The sequence below is a fragment of the Monopterus albus genome, unplaced genomic scaffold (assembly GCF_001952655.1).
Source record: "Monopterus albus unplaced genomic scaffold, M_albus_1.0 scaffold255.1, whole genome shotgun sequence".
Lineage (NCBI taxonomy): Eukaryota > Metazoa > Chordata > Actinopteri > Synbranchiformes > Synbranchidae > Monopterus > Monopterus albus.
Window position 1 is genome coordinate 536785 of NW_018128135.1, and position 19446 is coordinate 556230.

The 19446-nt window shown below is 42.0% G+C and overlaps 2 protein-coding genes across 4 annotated transcripts in view; one reads left to right on the top strand and one right to left on the bottom strand.

Moving 5' to 3' along the window:
- Positions 1 to 10218, bottom strand: part of grip2b (glutamate receptor interacting protein 2b) — a 199021-nt gene extending 188803 nt beyond the window's left edge. The window contains exon 1 of one of the 3 annotated variants that reach the window (XM_020621206.1): positions 9839 to 10218. In XM_020621206.1, the coding sequence (XP_020476862.1) occupies positions 9839 to 10184 (346 nt within the window). In that variant the 5' untranslated portion in view covers positions 10185 to 10218. The remainder of the gene's footprint in view (positions 1 to 9838) is intronic. The other 2 variants (XM_020621205.1, XM_020621212.1) reach the window with 2 other exon arrangements.
- A 4937-nt stretch (positions 10219 to 15155) lies between these two features.
- The window catches only part of LOC109972403 (gamma-glutamyl hydrolase), a 17177-nt gene continuing 12886 nt past the window's right edge, over positions 15156 to 19446 (top strand). The window contains exons 1-2 of the mRNA XM_020621228.1: positions 15156 to 17024; positions 18288 to 18402. Coding sequence (XP_020476884.1) covers positions 16913 to 17024; positions 18288 to 18402 — 227 coding nt within the window. The 5' untranslated portion in view covers positions 15156 to 16912. The remainder of the gene's footprint in view (positions 17025 to 18287; positions 18403 to 19446) is intronic.

Here is a 19446-nt window from a genome sequence, read left to right on the forward strand (position 1 = left end):
AGAAGAAAAAGCTGGAACAGAGGTAAAGCAACAAAGACACAAAGAAAAGATAAAGTTTGACTAATAGAGGCATCTGTGTGGCCTGGCAGTCGTGCCATGAAAGTCCTGGGCTGGAGTCAGTCAAGAAGCTTCGTCATGTCACCCGTCTTTTTCCTCGTCACGGTATATCCATAAAAATATGGAGTAAATAAGTTAAAACAGAAAAAAAAAGCACAAAACAAAAGAGGACAGAGGAGTGTGATTGATAATGTGACCGACCTTGGTGATATAAGAAACCGGGGACTTCTACAGGCTTCATCTGCAGCATCAAAAGACTTGAAGTGTTCGTAGAACAAATGGAGAAAGCACAGTAAAGCCAGGAACCGATCCGGAACCTTTCATGATGGAACAATACTTCACACTGCTTCTAAAAATCTGCCATCTGGATCACGCACCGACAAAAATTTCATTCTGAGGCTCATAAATCTCTCGCCTGCAGGGGTAGGGCTAATCTCGATTTGGGAAAGGAAACCACATACCTTAGCAAAAAGTACATTTTTTCTGAGAATAAGGCAAAGAAAACTTGCCAATATCAATGTGTTTGTGAGATTCAATAATATGGCTCAAATAGGTTTCAAGGGTCCTAGGATCATAAAAGAAACCAGCAATATTGCAGTTGCTCTTTGTTCAAGAGGCTCTAAGGTGTGTGCTCAGTCACACAGAGGAGTGTGTCAGAAAGCAATCAGCCCAGGACAAGCACAACAGACTTTAATCAAGAACGAGGCAGAGAGACAGACAGCAGGTCAGTTGTACTGTTACATCAACCGAGCATGTATGTGTGAGGCCACAAGGTGAAAAACAATCTGCAGTGGTTCTGCCTCCAGCATAGAATGATCCCGACCAACACAGAGCCGCTGTGAAAGATGCCGGCGAGCAGCACTCAGTCTGTATGGTTTGTAACTTACCACATCAAGATGCAGACATGTTGAAGAGCAGGTGATTGACTCATTATTACATAATCTGTCCCGAATGACAGTAGAGGAAGAGGACGTGATTGTGTTAGATGGTGCTTGTGTGTACTGTGATCTACACAACAGTGTAACCAATGTATAGTTTATTTAACAAATAAGAATGGATGGCACAAATTATTACCAATTCCCAAAATGAATTTCACTGGCAGCGTTTATAGAGTGGCCAGCATATATTGGAAAGACCCACTGTTTACTGTGGGCACGCGAATTATTGAACTGTTGGAGGTCCGAGAGTAAAGGAAAATAAGGAAAAGAATGGACAGGGGACAGGAGATAAAACGGGGTAAGAGGCAATAAAAGAGGAGGAAGAAAGAAAAACAAGGGGGAAAAGAGAAATGAACCAAAAAGACATATTAAAAGAAGTAATATAAACTGAGGAAATAAAGCATGAGGATGGTAAATAAGCTGCCACAGGAGGAGAAAGCTGCAAAAACATGGGAGAAAAGACAAAAAGGCAGGAAACATGAGCATAAATGAGAAGAAAATAAAATGAAAGAATAAAGTAACTAGAGGCAAACACATAAGAAATATAAAAGGGAATAATGCATGATAAAAAAAAAATCAGGTGGAATGACAAAATAGGAATGAGGAGACTGAGATGAGACTAAAGAGGAAGAGAAGATGAGAGGAGGGAAGGGGAGAGCGCTTGGTTCTACTGTGCATGAGTCATCTTCATATCCTATTATGGCTAAAGCAGCGTTACCGCTCTCGCCCACTGTTAACCTACAGCAACATGCCTTCTACACGCAACACAAACACACACACACACACAGCCAACAACACAAACACACACACACAGCCAGTGCTATTTTTCTGAGGACATTTTCTGAGTGTTTTCTCAAAATGCCAAGGTAACCACACTGCTTCCAGGGGCCACAAAAACACATTAACAAGATTACAATTTACAGCTACGCTTAGTACAAATAGGATTAAGAGTCATAATACACTTCATTGTGTAACGCTCAACACTAAAATCTTTCCCATCATTCACATTTGCTTTCTAACCCTTGAACCTCACAATCCACTCAGTATCTTAACCTACATACAGTGACATTCTGCTACTGTATGAAATTAAAAGAACTCCACTGGTGGAAAAGGTAATTTTGTATCAGTCAATTTCAGCATTTTAGCTGGGGACTAATGAAATATGGTATCAGGTTGCATTATGGGAAGCATAGGATCCAAAGTTCTCGGAGGTTTGGTGCATACCAGGGTCTAAAACTCAAAATATCCCAATCTCTGCTGCATCAATCAAAACCATTCTTTCTCTAATGTGCCTCTGGCAAGTGCACCAGCTTCACTGATTTATACTAATATATTGGTGAAGTCAAATTTATGTTTCTATAACTCTGACAAGGATCTTTTTATGGTTATTGGTAAATGATTGGCCTATGTCAATAGCAAAGGGCTCTATACCATGGCATTTTATATGGTCACACAGTCGAGGCCTGGTGGATTGTTGGGTCAAGCCAAAAAGCAGGACTTTGCAACTTTTTGTCTGGACTTTGCCAACATTTACAAGGGCATGCTAAAAAAAATAAGAGGTCTCAGGCTTGAGGGGATTCTTACCCTGCTTAAACAAAGGTTAAGATCTGTTTCCCACCAACAGTGGTTTATTTGAGTCATAATGACATCTCTTCCTCACCTTAACCATGACCACAAAGTTAACCCCAACATTTCAGTTGCCCAAGTCCTTATCCATAGAGGTGGAAGGTTAGAAAATGTTCACGGAGTTATTTTTGAAGCAGCCATATAGTTTGTCTTGGAAAGCACAGATGAACAGCCTATTTGTCATTTGGCTGGTTAATTAACTGTGAAGTAATGTGTCGATTAAACAGGCAGACTTAGGGAATAACACTGCGGAGTTAGAGCTTAGGGGGTTTATTCTCTTGGGAGTCACTGAAAAGAGATTTCAATCAAAGTTGTCAACAATATAAAAAGCTGAAGTCACACTGAAATTAATGCATTTTAGCTCAGTCTGTTACACAGAGATTATTTTCTTATCTTTAGCCTTTTTGCCCTTCATTTAAATTAAACTGTCTCTCACAGTCTGATAGGTTTTTACACTTTGACACATTTGAACAATCTCTCCTGGTGCAAAATGCATGAACACAAGATACTGTATCTCCAAATAATGTCTTGTGGCACTTTCAGACTAGAGGAACTTTTTCATAGTTCGTAGAACTGTTGGATATAGTACCCCCTTTTTTGTTTCTGAGAACAATAATAATTCTTAGAACACCCTTTTAAAGGACTTTTTTTAGCTACTACTTCAGAGTATGTACGCTCCAAACGCAACAGGAACCATAAGTGATGTAGGTGTGCTGTAATTGCAGCCCCACTAACTGTTAGCTGTGGAAACAGTAGCGATCAGTAGCCATCACCAGCAGCATGGGAAGCTGCAGTCCACCAACAAAAGCCTCTGCCGAAAGTTAATGGCTTGTTATATAATTAATATTAGCAACAAATAAAGACATTCCCTACCAGTAATGTAACGTCATTAATGTTGTGAGCATGTTGGCTAATCATTAACAGTGGGTCAGCTTAGTGTTAGGTCATCTCAGCAGTCCTGCAAACAGAAAAAAGTCCAAGAAGATACAGTATGTAGGTCCTGGGGGAGCTCCCCAGTGGGGTAGCCCCAGAACTGTTTGGTCCGAAAGCGCTTTTAGTGAGGAGAAACTACAGGAACAACTATGAAACCATGTGTCTGAGGCTACCTCCACATGACAGATAATCTGAGCTGCACTCTTCACTGGTTTGGGGGACAAAGGTGGTGCAGAGAGCACAGTTCAAAGCAGAAAAGTGACTGTATAAATGATTCAGTGATTCAAATCTGCAGAAGAAAAAAAAAAACATTACACTGCACAAGGTATCTTTAGAAATCAGAGATGGTTTGTGGGTTTGCAGGCTTCCTATTTAAGCGTACACCCTGTGAACCAAGGTTTTAAAGTTCAAATCATTAAGGATACTGAAGGAATGTAAAATCTCCAGGTAGCACCGTCAGGTTCAGTATCACCTCTTTCACCACAGCAAAACACTTCCATAAATATTATGTTGCCTACACTGTGGTATCAGAGTAAACATCGCTTCATTTTCCTTCTCACAGCTGTACTGAATGACACACACTTTATGCCTTTGGAATGTCATTATAAGACAGTGTTCTCTGACATTTAAGCCCTCTGCTGCTCTCATATCAGCACTGTGCATCTCTGATTCTTAAGAACAAGCACAAACATATACAGATTACTTGAAGCCTGTACTCAGGTATCGTCACTGATTGCATCTTTTGTAAAGTTTCATTCCTTCATTTGAAGAAGATGAACCACGTTGCTTGACTTGCCTGCTTTAGTTGATGCAGTTACTGGGAGCACTTTCCAATCAGTGAGCAGTTGTGAGTTTGATGCCTTGCTCAGCAACACTTTAGCATGATCATTGATGGACATACAGGGGCTCATGGAGGGCTCAGCCATGTGACGTTTGCGGAAAAAGGTGCTGCATAAGGCATAAGACCTCCCTCTTAACATCTGGGTTACAGAGCAGTGACATTATATTGGCCAGCTATGGGTCTGTAAGTACAGTAAAAGCCTCAGTCTTATCTTGTGCAGAACATTTAAGGTGACTGACATCGAGTGCTTATAGCGACTAGATGGGAATTATACCCTTGTAGCTGAATCATCTTTGCATACAATGTGTGTGTGCATGGAAAACTCTCATGAACATTCAAATGTCCAAAAGATTTTAGGGTAAAAGTCAACATGAGTCCTGAACATGAGGGTTGATTTAGTTAATTGGTATGGTTAATTTGGTTAGGCACAAAAGGCACTGTTAGGTTTAGGGGAAGGTCATGGTTTGTCTACTTGGTTATGGTTGGAGGACACTGGTCATCATGGTTACAATAATAACCACACAGTTATGACTATGACACAAACAAAGTAAGAAGAAACCACAATGACCTTTGGTTTGAAACAAGAACTGAACAGTCAAAGTCTCGTGTTTCGTTGACCCATCCATCCACCCTGATCTCCTCAACATACAATGGGCACATCCCAAGTCTCTTATATGCATCCACTTTTCTCACACTTGTGTCTCAGTCCCCCCCCACATAAGATGTAAGAAGAATTGATGAAACGTTTTTAAAGACATCAAATCAAAAGCAAATTTTATTTGTATAATGTCAAATCACAACAAAGTCATCTCACGACACTTTACAAAGTAAGGTCTAGACCTTACTGTTATCACTATTATTACAGTAAGTATTATTACCCAACAAATCCCCCTTGAGCAAGCACTTGGTGACAGTGGGGAGGAAAAACTCCCTTTAACAGGAGAAACCTCCAACAAAGACAAGGGACGTCCTTTCCTCTGATCCTTCATCCAAAGTATGTGGTCATCAACTGATTTCCAATAAAAGGGCATATCGGTCCACAAAAGACTTCCGCAAAGGATGCTCTGGTGCGTCCTCGCTCATGGCTCCTTCAGCAGCCTCCTTGCTCCTCACTCCTCAGAACAGATATAAGAGTATTGGGATGTACCCTATGTCACAAGAACAGTCTCCATGAATCCTATCAGTTTTCCATCAGTTTTATACACTGGCTAAAAGCACCTGAGTAAATCTGAGAGACCAGGTGTTGCAGAGCGATACAACACCAGGTATATCTTCTATAGTGTTGGTTTTTCTGTATAAAACACTATAATTGACTGGTAAATAAAGGATTAATTAGTTGTGAAATATATGTGAATGTGCTAAAGTGAAATTGTTGTTATTCCAAGCTGGGCCTTGTTCCTGTAGTTCCAGCCTTCCTTCAGTGTAGACACTGCTCATTTTCTCATTAATAGCCTCATTTAGTTTGCCTATAAATACACACACTAATGGTGTACCGATGTTAAATGTTGCCTGTAGCAACTTCGGTGCCATATTCTGGCCTGTGACTCATGTCTTCACTCTCCTCCTCCCTTATCCTCGCCTGTCTCCTGCTCTGACCTCCTCCTCTGTCTTCTCACTCCTCTCCCCAACCACCAGTGATACCACAACTAAGCCCTATTAAAAGGGGCTTTTGGCGTTGGAGCTCAATCACACACTCACAATTTATTACACACTCACACATACAATCACAGGCTCGCTCTCCACTAACCAGCGCATTATTTGATGTTCTGCTCTCCTGATTAATGGGATCTCCTTCTACAACTGATAAGGACTCGAAACCAGGCCTTCTATCTTTCTCTTTCACACTCTCCTGTTTTGTTTTTTTTATCTGCTTCTGTCTTATGACTTTCCTTCCCAGGTCTCTCAGTCACTTTCCATTTGCATTTTTGTCATCTTATTCTAGCTTCCTCTTCTTTTCCCTCATTTCTCCTGCAGATCACGTAGCCATTATTATTTGTAACCTTAAATTTCCCCCATCGACCACATGATGGATGAGTTTTGCCCTCTCTTCTCTCTCTGGCACACACAAACACACACTCATATGCACTACCAGGCTTGCTTATCCATAATCTGTCCTTCAACAGGGGAATTAAATGTTTTGATCCTACAACTGTTACACAGCGGTGCAACGCTACTTATAAATGCATTACGCTGTGGTCACTTCCTTTTAACCGCACACCCACACGCAGGCAGGACAAGGCTTTACGCAGAAAGGAAGTGACTGTATCCTTTACATCAATATTTTTAGATTTTATCCATCTCATTTTTATGTTTTGGGTGATTTACAGCTGATGGTGCCATCCCAGAATCACAACATTGCTGATTAAAGTTGAGGCCAATGTCATTATTGCATCTTTCCCCTGATTTACTGGTCATCTGTCTCCTGACAAAATATATATAAAAGTACTTAGATGTCCTCTAATGTACTTGAAACCAAATAACTTGCTCAACAGAAAGTTTCTGATACCCTTCCATACACACCAACAGCTTTTAGTATTTATTTTATTTTATTTTTATTTCTAATGCAAAAGTTAATTCACACAGTTGGAAAGTTGGTATCCCCCAGCTCATGCTTTGTCCCTTACTTTGTAGTAATGTGCTGTGCTTTATGTGTTCTTTATCAAGGTTGATACAGTTCATTTCATTTATTCAGGGAGGATTTACTGATGCTTTACATTATATGGCCTTTATGGCCACCCTGTGTCACATTCTGTGGGTTGAGGGTCCTGCTCAAGAGCAGCCACAGGGTACTTAAAGGAGAGGATGTGCTCTCCTTCTTCACATAGCTTTTTACTGAGCACATTCTGTGAAGAGTCCCCTTTAAAAATGAAGGACCGGTACAATTAAGGCCTCAAACACCCGTCCATGAGTCCATAAGGCAGTTATCACTGACCAGCAGGGTCACTGCACATCCAGCATATTCATTTGAACACTGTATCTCTCACTCACACAACAAGAAAACGCCATTCTCAAACCATCTTCTCAGTGTCTATCGTTTCTCTCTGTTTTGTTGTCACGCTCTCTCTCACACACACCTCGTAAACATTCTGTCACCTCATCTCTGTCACACACACACACACTCGTCTCGAGCAAAGCATCTAGTTGCACATAAATCTTACACCCAACACAAACATAAAACATTACATCTATCCTACACCTCCATTCTCGCTTAACTGTGTGCCCCTCTCTCTCTCTCTCGCACACATACAGATTAAGTTAACAAGATGAAGATTTTTAATCCCCACTGGGTATTTGTTTTCCTAGCACATGAGGTGCTGTGGCACTTTCTGTAACACTAATGAAATAAGTCACTGTTTCTGACAGCAGTACCTGTCGCTCCCACATCAGGCAACATCTCTGCCTCGATCACTGTCATGTGACCACTGACACATGATTGTCAGTAATGCTATAATCCTCTGTTGCCATACATTATAAGTGTTATATGCACTGCACAACCTGTACGTGGACAACCGACCATCCATGTGATTGCTGAAAGTCTCATTTAAAAACATGGGCATTCATACACTAGGCTGCTATTAGAGCCGCCGCTCTATTGAGAAAATACTGCACAGGATTTTGGAACCTGGCTGCAGGGATTAGTCAGGTCTGTAAGGCCTGGCTGACGTTCCAATTCATCCCAGAGGTGTTGGATGGGTTTGAGGTTAAGACTCTGGGTAAGTTCTTTCACATCAGGTTCAGAAAGATATTTTACAAACTTCACTTTTGTTTATGAGACTAGAGAGGACTTATGTACTACACAATGTAGCATTAAGATCACTGCCATGATCATTATGATTATGGCACCATAACAACCTGCTGTGTCTTGTTGCTTTTCTTTTCTCTCTCCTCTATCCACCCACCCCACCTGGTCGAGGCAGAAGGCCGCCCACCACAAGTCTGAAGGAAGTGTTTCCTTCCCGCTGTCGCCAAGTGCTGCTCAAGGGGGATTTGTTGGGTTTTCCTACATTAGTGTAGGTCTAACTGTGATTATGTAAAAGTGTCCTGAGATAATTGTTGTTGTACAAATAAATTGAATTAAATTGAAGTGAAAAAGGGGAGTTGGGGTGGACCCCGCCTCTCACCCAGTGTCAGCTGGGATTGGCTCCAGCTCCTCTCGACCCTATTCAGGAATAAGCGGTGTAGATAAAGGACCGAGTACATACCATGGATAACAGCCCTAGAATCAAAGTACTGTAGACAACAGTGTCCACCAACAGACCATGTGCTTCATGTCAGCCTGACCTGATGTTGTGTGTACACAAACAGTAATGTAATGAATTTACTTAGAGTACAGTTTGACTCAGTTTTCAGACAGTGCCACACTCTCATATTAATTCCTGTTGCAAGAAGGCTGTTGTTCACGGTGGTTCACTGAACAGATAAACCTCTCTTTAAGCTGGCAGAGTGAAAAGAAACAGAGAAAGTAAATGCAAATGAGGCGTTGATTACACAAGACATTATCTTTAAGCAAGTTAAAATAGGTAAAATTAGACTATTAAAAATGTAACTGTTACAAACAGGGATTTTAAAGCCCGATTCATAAGTTTTGAGTAATTGTTTTAGTTTTGTTTTTTTTAAACATTTCTGGATTTATAGGCTATACATAAAAATAGTGAAGATAAGCACATCATTTAAGTATGAAAGGAGTTTTCTCACAACGATTCAGACAAAATGCCAGTGTGAAGGTTTTCTAATCCTTGTCATCTCACTCCGGCTCTCCTCACAAATCAATAAGATCTTCGCCCTCTCTCTATCTTTTCATTGTCGTCACCATTTTTTGTCACACGCGAAATACACTTTCTCAGCTGCGCACATTCACATATGCGCACTACCACGCACGCAAACTGTAGCTGACCAAGACAAGCTGCCTCCTCTCCTGTTCATGCTGCAGGACCAACGCAGTCTCTCTCCCTCTCCTGGTCGCAATCTTTTACACAGTCAAACGCGCTGGCAGCGTCAGTAGCCTCGCGCAATCTCTGCGGAAACGGCGGAACAAACCCGTAGTGACACGTGTGCGCACAGCGCGCGGCTCCAAAAGACCAAGCAAGGGTCTGCGCACACACACACACACACACACACACACACACACACATAGTATAAGCCACACACAAGTGCACACACATACAAACGCTCAGAGGCACGCAATTACCAAAACTGCAGGTGCTTCTCAATCAGCCCAAAGAACATGCGCAAAAACCGCGTGCACTTCCAGTGATCCAGAAAACTCCAAACACATGAAGCAGAAACCACAAAGCTTCTGTGTCCTCAGAAGCAAATATTCACATTTCAGCACCAATGTAAACAGCAAGAAAAAAATGTTGGCGCGCAAACACGCGCGCACACACACACATACTCACGTGCTATAAAGCAAACAAGCGCAGATGAATTTGTTTTGCCTTCCTACCTTCATCAGGCATCCGCTGCAGACAGAAAGTGAGGTTCCTCCGCCAACCAGGCATGGTGATGAAGAACAGGAGAAGAGGTCTAAGATGATGAGGGCAGTAGACCCTGTCCGGTGGAGGTGGTGGCACGAAGGCGACAGCAGCCAAACAAACGATTCCTCCTGTTTTGTCTTCTCCTTCTGTTCTTCTTCTCCCCGGTGTGTCTGTCGTAAACGGCTGCTCTCTCCGGTACCGACCCCGCTGACAGACCGTGTGACGGTCGCTCCCGCTGCGGCGCCAATGCTCTCTCTCTCTCTCTTTCTCTATCTCTCTCTCTCTATTAACAGAGTTCATCACCTCTTCCTTCATTCATTTCTCTCTATATTTGCCTTTGTCTGGGTCACCGTGCTGTCTCTCCATCTCTGTCTCCTGCTGTTTGTACTTCATTTTCTTTAATTTACTCGGTCTCTCCTTGCCCCTCTTCTTTTCTCCTTTTTGTTCTGAGTCAATTTTCAGTTCAGAAATTCATTTACTTAGAAAAACAAAATGGTTTATTTTCAAAAGAATGTATTTGCATAATACAGCTACACAGTTAAGCTTTCATTGAGCTATAAGTCCAAAGATACACGCATGGAAGTTCATTAACCCTTAACAAGCAGCAGCTCCCAGTGGGCCAGTCATTAATTCTTGCTGTGCCGCTTTGTTCAAACCCGCAGCATTTTAAAAACTGTTTCTTTCTTTAAATATAGTGAATTTCCCAAAGCCCCCAGTGAGATTAAATATTGTATGTTTGGCAAAATGTATAATGATACCCAGCACGTCCAGAGTATTTCCTTTAGAAGGTGCAGCACAGAACATGAAGTGATGAGTTTTGAAATTTTGCTCAGTGCAAATAAATATCTAGAGTGAAAAGCTGGAACAAGCTGATACAGAATATACAATCCGTGTGGAATAACATGACTTTAGGAACCATAAATCTGGTTAACAAAAAGAGAAGACTGGACTCTAAGGTTTGACACGCCCCAGGTGGAGCTATGCTAATAGGCTAATTACTGTATGTCACCAAACTTCATGGGTGCATCCCATCATGTCTTATATGACTGTTTTTCACTTCTCATTTTTTGCTGGACCAGATTTACTTCTGGTTTGAGCAAGGACTGAGGACATCCCAAGACTCCTGTGGGTGTTTCTCATATCTATATTATGATCATTCCTTCCTTTCCTTCAGTATTTTATCTAAAGTGTCCAACACCAACTGATTTCTGATAAAGGGGTTTGTCAGTCCACAAAGAAGGCTCTTATGTATCTTCACTCATGGCTTCTCTGGCTGCCTCCTCTTCCTCAGAGCAGGAACAACAGCTTTAGGATGTCCTCAATCCTCACTCAGCTGAAACGACCTCTGGGTCAAGTGAGGGTTGGAACAAAAGAGGAATAAAATAAGAAAATTGGGATTTATCATAAAAAACCCATCTCTATTCTGAGGAGCAAGGAGGCTGCTGGAGGGGCCATGAGGGAGAAGACACAAGACCTTCACTAAAGTCTTTTTTGGGCTGAAAAGCTCCTTTAATCAGAAATGTGATTGGACACTTCAGGGGAAGGATGTGTCATGTCTCTCCAAGCGTGTTTCCTTGACTCCTCTCTCCTTTCAATTTTCCTTGCATCTTTTCCTCCCACCTTACATGGGTGGGACTAAGACACAAGGAAACGTCATAAGTGAGTCAAAGTTGGCCTTTTCTCAGTACACTGCAGTATCTGACCTGTAAGTGATGCTTCAGCTTTCTGTCCAACTCTTCTACAGCACAACTCCAAACCCAGCAAATCACCTCAGGTAGCTCCACTGTCACACTGCACGTTCCCTAATTCACTCTCTGTGGGGCTTCAGGTGTGACATCGTGGATGAGGGCTCTTTGCCTTCGTTTGTCGTGATAGTGGAGTGAAGAGAGCATTCTGCAGTACAAACCGCCCTGGGGCATCGGAACAGCAGATTTCTATACACGTTTTCCAATCAGTGCTTTCAGCTGTGGCTTAAATCCTGCAATCATAGCAAAACATGGCACTTGCAAACACATACACAATCCCACATAGTGTAGTTGTTTGTAGTAGTGCATATTCTCTCTCTTTCACACACACACACACACACAGTATGAGCTGCATTTACCACTGGGTTGGAAACGGAGTCAGCTCATTTCCAATATCTCATCATGTACTTTACAGAATTTACAAACAAGAGCTGCTCAGTTGAGCTTGAAGGTTCAGTCTTGACCTTGCTGTCAAACATAACAAAATGTCATCTGGAGGCCCACATACTTGTTGTTTCCACATGCTTTGACATCCATAATATAAAAAAGAATGAGGCAAAGACGTAAGTATACACAGCAACAGAGAGATGTTAAAGTTATCAATAACAAAGCCAGTGAGCAAAGACAGAGACACACAGACAGACACAGACAAAGTCCCTTTCTTTTAATGGAGATGAAGCATCCACCTTGTTTGTTGACAGAGCTCACCTCCTCTCATCACCGCTAACTAACTCCATGTTAATTGATATTATTAGAAATACTGGGAATAAGCCAGTCAGTTGGTCTGTTCCCTTTGGAAGGATTGCCATGACATTTTACACAGACACTCACAATTCCAAGACTTTGTATCCTAATGACGTTGGTGATCCCCAGGCTTTTCCTTCAGCACCATCATGAGGTGGATGTTTGTGCTGTGGAGCTGAATGTCTCTACAAATATTGGATTGACTGCCATACACACATTCCCTACAAAGATGACTTTCATCGCGTTATGATCCGTTTTTATCTAGCACCAGCATTCTGTACTACCGCAGTGTCATGGCACTGAGCAAAGTGGAATACTTTGGCTGTTTTAAGCTGCTTTGACCAGGGCCAAACAAATAATAAACATGCAAACAAATACATAGATGCATCTAGGTAAATAAGTGGGTGATGATATTTAAATATTATAAAATAGCATTAACATATCAGAACACTGCATTAGACATTAAAACCCCCAAATCAGAATTATGCTGGTGGAGGATACCACATGCTAATATCCACTTTCAAATAAAAAGGCAAATAAACACATAGTGTATCTACACAACACTCAACCTTACACAGATGCTGACCGAAACAGGAAAGGCTGTGTGGTGGAGGAGTGAGACCTCTTGTGGTGTGTCGGCAGAGATGCAGTAAAATCTGCTGCAGAATACTGTGAATAAGGGAACTGATCCATGGGCTGACTGCATCACACACTGCTGACTTCATCATATTAACACACCCACACATTCAACAACACTTTCTCCTTAGTACAGTGCTCAATCTATACACATTATTTCATACTTATATACTGTTCTACTGTTGGAACAGCTGTGCAGTGGTCAGCACTGTCGCACTGACTGTTCACAGCAAGAATGTTTCGGATTCGAGCCCCGGCCGACCCGAGGCCTTTCTGTATGGAGTGTGCACGTTCTCCCTGTGCCTGCATGGGTTCTCTACAGGTACTCCGGCTTCCTCCCACAATCCAAAGACATGCAGCTTACTGTAGATTGACTGGTGACTCTAAATAGTGATTGTCTGTCTCTAGGTGTCAGCTCTGTGACAGACTGGTGACCTGTCCAGGGTGGACCCCGCCTCTCACCCAGTGTCAGCTGGGATTGCCTCCAGCCCCCCAGCAACCCTGTTCAGGAGTAAGCGGTGTAAATAATGGGTGGATACTCTTTCTCACACACATGCACACATTTAATCCTTCGTGCTCTTTCCTTCCCAATGACAAGATGTTATTCAAGAACTTTGACGGTGCATGCTGTACCGCTGAAACATTCAGCAGCAAACCACACATGCACACATTTAATCCTTTGTGCCTTTCCTGCCCAATGACAAGATGTTACTCAAGAACTTTGACGGTGCATGCTGTACCGCTGAAACATTCAGCAGCAAACCACACATGCACACATTTAATCCTTCGTGCCTTTCCTTCCCAATGACAAGATGTTATTCAAGAACTTTGACGGTGCATGCTGTACCGCTGAAACATTCAGCAGCAAACCACACATGCACACATTTAATCCTTTGTGCCTTTCCTGCCCAATGACAAGATGTTACTCAAGAACTTTGACGGTGCATGCTGTACCGCTGAAACATTCAGCAGCAAACCACACATGCACACATTTAATCCTTCGTGTCTTTCCTTCCCAATGACAAGATGGTACTCAAGAACTTTGACGGTGCATGCTGTACCGCTGAAACATTCAGCAGCAAACCACACATGCACACAGTGTTATTTCATTTTGATGACAAAGGGACACTCAGTAATGTGACAGAGATGTGAACAGAACATTTCAGATAATACAACATTCCAGTGAAACAAGCTGCTGACACAATACAACAAATAAACAGAGAGTTTTAGGTGACAAATGCACAGGTCAGCAGAACTTCTGAAGTTTGCAGAACTACAGCAGATATGCAGTGTGAGCAAAAGAAGCAGTGCTACAGTTTTTCTTTTCCTACTTTTCCTACATGGAACCTCAGGGAAACTACATGCGTATCTACTCCCAGCAGCTGCAGCGCTGTGATAAGCTGGATTTGAACGACACTAGATGAGAGGTTTTCTTCACAGAAAACCTTTTGGAACCATAAAGAATGTGAGAAAGGCTTAAAGTTTACTAAAAGACAAAAAGATCACATTTTTTTTATCTTTCCAGTGGTGGACTGACAGGGCTGTGAGCCCTATACTCTCTGTGCAGGCCCTCCTGCTCATAGGTCTTACTGGGGGAAAAGTGTCACACTTTAGTGCCATAGCCTTCTAGGAACATTACACAGTCCACATGCACACTCCTGGCACAGTGACATATGTAAATGCACACATATTGACATAGCCTTCATTATATACAACAATGCTACAGTAATGGTACAAAAAAGGGCATTTTTAAATGCATCTGCACATGGATTATAACGCTTAGCCTGCAGGTGCAAAAAAATAAATGCAGGTCACACAAACAATAGCACACGCACATTTCATGCTTTACCAGTTTAAGGCACTTCAGTTCTATTCTGTGCAGTCAAATGTCAGAGATCAGATCGCTGTGCCCTAGTTTCAGGTGTCATACCAGCTAAACAGGTTTTCAGTGTGTTACTGACAATAACTAACCAATCAGAGGCAAAATGTGCTCGGTTACTCAGGCACAGTGGGAAATAATAAAACAAATACAAGTATGATGCTAACCACCTAACCACCAAATAAAATAAAATAAAAATGTATTTAATTCAACAAATCAGTTACAACAGAGCAAATCAATATCAAATTAAACCTAGAAAAATAAAACATTGTGCAGCAACCTGTTGAGAGTCCAAAATATCCCTTTAGTATAGTATCAACTTCAAAAAATACCTGGAGCCCCTCAGTTCAACTCAATTCAAATCTTAAAGTGACTATAAACAGTATTTTCTACAATTAAACTGTATCATATCACAAATGTGGAAACAATGTAATAAGGTGAAAAGGTTTGAGTTTCAGTTTAATGTTGACTGTTTGACTCACAACAAGTGCAAAACCTCCTTATGTCTCTGTTCTTTCAGTGGAATAATGTTGTCTACAAAAGACGAGACGTGGCGTCGACTAATGTGTGTGTGCAGACAATAAAGGGAATAAGTCATTGAAAGACAAAATTTTCACCCATACTTGGGGTGTGGACTGATGACTATCGTCTCCATGTCTGTGAGCAAACATGACATTTACAGGAAACTTCAGCTCGCACCCTCCCTTTCAGTCAGTCAGATGTCAGCATGACATCTTGTAGCCTCAGGAAGGACACATCACACTGATCTAATATGACTTCACTCCAAAGATAATGCACACAGGTTTGCTTAAATATCCACAGGGAGATTCTGTCCTAAAATACTGGTAGGGATGTCACTACATTCCATATGCAAAGCTATGCCCTTGCAGATATACTGTATGTAACTCAGGAGTCTCATAACTCACCTCAGACTAATGCAGAAAAACAGGTTTGCTTCAAAAATGTTTTCAATCAAACTTAAACAAACACCAGATTTTTTTGACACTTTCCTCGGTGACTGCAGGTGAGTGTTTGTTCAAATAGCTGGAACAGAACAAGAAGTTATAACCACTAGACATAGTTTTCAAAATTACATAGGCCTAAATTAGATTTTCTTTATGATGTCAACCATTTGTAGATTATAAAAAACATCAAATAAGTAAACAAACACAATAAGGCATTTATAGAATGAGCCTTTTGTCTTAACTTCAGCACACCTTTACAGCAAAACGGTTTAGAAGGTCTTGCTTCTGTGGGTGGAGACAAGGCCAAAAACAAACCAAGTGGAAGATCTGATCAAGACCTGTCCACAGTCCGACCACTGACCAGTCACATCACTGGAAAACTGAGAGCTCATTCCTAGTGGATCCTGTCAGGGTCTGCTGTGACCATAGTTTTTTGTTCTCACTTCGCCACACTAACATCATTTGGGCTCCGGTTCTATTTGCCCTCGGGCATCACTGATGCTTGTCATGTTTAATGCAGGAGGTTGCTTCATTTACGGCTCCGGTGATGTTACTTCTAACCAGCACGTCCGGCTTTTTCACCTGGACGCGCTCCTGGACTGATGGGAAGACCGAAACCTAACTCAGTGAAGCAGACCCCAAAGGAGCCAGACTAAGCTGAACTCGCTTCATACAGAATCTCACGTAGACTTACACTATAGCCTGTTTATGGGGGACTCCTCACTGATCTGTAATATGTCTATGGTGCAAGTCAGTGGAGCTGGAATATTCTAAGAGAAATTGTATATGAAGTGAATATGAAAAAGCAGAGGAGGTGGAGGCTTCTCTCGCTGACGTTGGTTCTGTGGAGGGGAGTTCCACGCGTGATTGGTCGGACGCTTTCATAAAGATGCCCGGGCGGAGGTAAAGACACATCGGAGGAGGGCACAGCAAGAGAGGAGAGACATCCGGGAGTCGCACTGCATCACCCAGAGCATCCAGCCGCCGTTTTGGAAACGTGCGTGTCTTCCCATACAGTCATTTAGCATCTCCGATCTACAAACCCCACCTTTTGTGTTTTGCCCGGTGTGTTGGATGAGTCTGCCGGTTGTAGCGGTGTTCGCGGCGCTGACCGCCTGCCTCTTCTGCGGTCCGCCTCCGTGCGCGGCGGGGAGAAATGAGCAGCTCAATTACCGACCGATCATCGGTAAGATTCAGCCTCAGCAATGGCTGTTTGTGTCTGTGCCTCTCCGTGCACAAACCGACTGTCCAGGTCGGATTATCATGGCTCTTATGTAATTCTCACCAAGAATGTTCGAGAAAGGTGCGTGGCGAGGACAGACGGGGTGTCCACCTCCGGCTCTGTGTACTTACTGTTATGTCATAATTTAAACACCGGTAGTCAGTGTAGATTTTGTAATGCACGTTCTTCTTCTTCTTCTTCTTCTTCTCTGGGTGTCTCTCTCACGTTGACGAAGGCTCTGCGTGTGTTGCAGATACAGAATCACTGTAATGTCGGTTAATGCTGCCATTCGGTAAATATTCCACATCCGACCCAGTTTTATTCTCAAATGTGTATTTCAACACAGCCTACATTTGCAAATAGCTTTAGGCTGTTTCCAACACAGAATACATTTGATGATGATGGTGCTGATGATGATGATTTGAAGGATAGAAAGGCTGTTGGTGGTTCAGCTGTGCTTTGCTTTCCCATGGTGTTGGTCTTATAGGAATTAGGGCATTTCTCCAAAGGTTTACTATAGGGCACTACATCCTGTGCATCAGGGTTCATGACACTGTCAGTCTGCTTTGAACACCAGAGCAACACTTAGACAGTAACACATGCTGGAATAAGATGTCCTGAACTGCTGTCTCATTAAACCAAGCATTGTGTTCCTCTGATAAGAATCTATGACAGTACATTTTGTTACTTGAGCAACCTGCTGCAATCATCATTCATCTGATTTGAAACTGAGCCTTGTAACCTCAAGGGCTTTAGTGAGTCACTTCCTTCAGGTGTTGGCCTGTTTTGGCAGTAGTATGTTGGAACAACTGAACAACAACTGTTTGGTTTAATTTGGAAGCTTGTCGCTTTCTATCTCATGAACTACTGTGCACACTGGTAAAAAGATCTAGTATCCAATGAGGCTCTATCAGTGTTATGATGATAAGATGTTAAACTTTTTGGTGTTTAAATCTTTTTGAGCACTAGTTGAACAGTGTGTGTTGTACCAAGTATCAAAAACTGTTAAGAACCAAACCACTGAAGTTTGGCACAAAATGACAGATTCTCAGTCTTTAGCAAATTAATAACTGGTGTTAAGCATTATATGGTTTAACTTTATGGTATAGTGACGTGTGTGGTGGTCACTTTGTGGTCTTTTCTGGAAAAATCAACTGCAAAGCATAGAGACAGAAAAACTACTCATGTAACAAAAAGTCATTAATTGTGTACTTCTTCTCTCCATAGGTGTATTGGCACAGGAAAACCTTCCAGGAGATCAGTCTCCTCATGGCTCCTCTTATATCGCCGCATCCTATGTCAAATACCTGGAGTCGGCAGGCGCCAGAGTCGTGCCCATCAGGTACAGCCCTTACACTTTTAGATTTGTGGCCTTCAGTCATACCTGTTAGCTGTAGGAGGAAGGACTGGATGAAGTTGTTATAGGGCCAACTACAAGAGCAAACAACTTTTTAACCTCAGGCTCAAGGTTTGACAGTGATTTACTGTCAATGAAGATATCAGAATAATAAATAAACGATTACATGGTCTTACTATTCACTTCTGGATGGTTCCTTTGTTCCTATGTTTGTTTTTAAATGGTGAAGTAGGAATGCAATTTCCATAATATGTCACCTAATAATGAAAGAAGGTTGTTCTTTTTGGTCTAATGTTTACTTTGCATATCTGCTCATAAGCTGACTCGGATAAATGCTAAAAATGTAGACCTGGGGTAAAAACAAGACGGCGTGCTTGCAGGCTGCAGTGTGCAGCTGAACCAGGTGAGAGTGAACCTCTGAGTGCAATAATATTTAATGACTTCAAGGTTAAACACTGCATTTTTACCTTATGTCATTTAATGTCTTTGTCAATTTTGACAGGATAGCTGTGCTGCACAATTAATTGCTGTGTTGCTATGTTATGCTATATTTAGGACATAGCAACTGCTATGTGAACCTATCTGGCTTGAAGCCGGGTTATACACCAGTCTGTTGTGTTATTTTGGAAGCATATTTTCTTTTACACACTTGTCAAAGACAACTCCTCTGACAGTCACTCATTCTCACTTCCTCATTTTTTTTTATCTCTGAAATTGCAGCCCTGATGTGACTCATAGCAGTTATAAGTCATGGTGCCTAATGCTGTGTAATGTGGGCGGAACTGATGCAAATGAGACGCTTGTCAGGATAGTAGTTCACCACAGGAGGAAATAAGGAAGTGGTAGTGTTGTGTGATATGTTGCATTATTTTAGGACAGCATTTTGGACTTTTTACTTTTGCATTTTAACTCATAATATTCTTTAGTAGCTTTAAAATCCATCCATCCATTTTCCTCCGCTTATCCGGGACCGGGTCGCGGGGGCAGCAGTTTAAGCAAAGATGCCCAGACTTCCCTCTCTCCAGACAC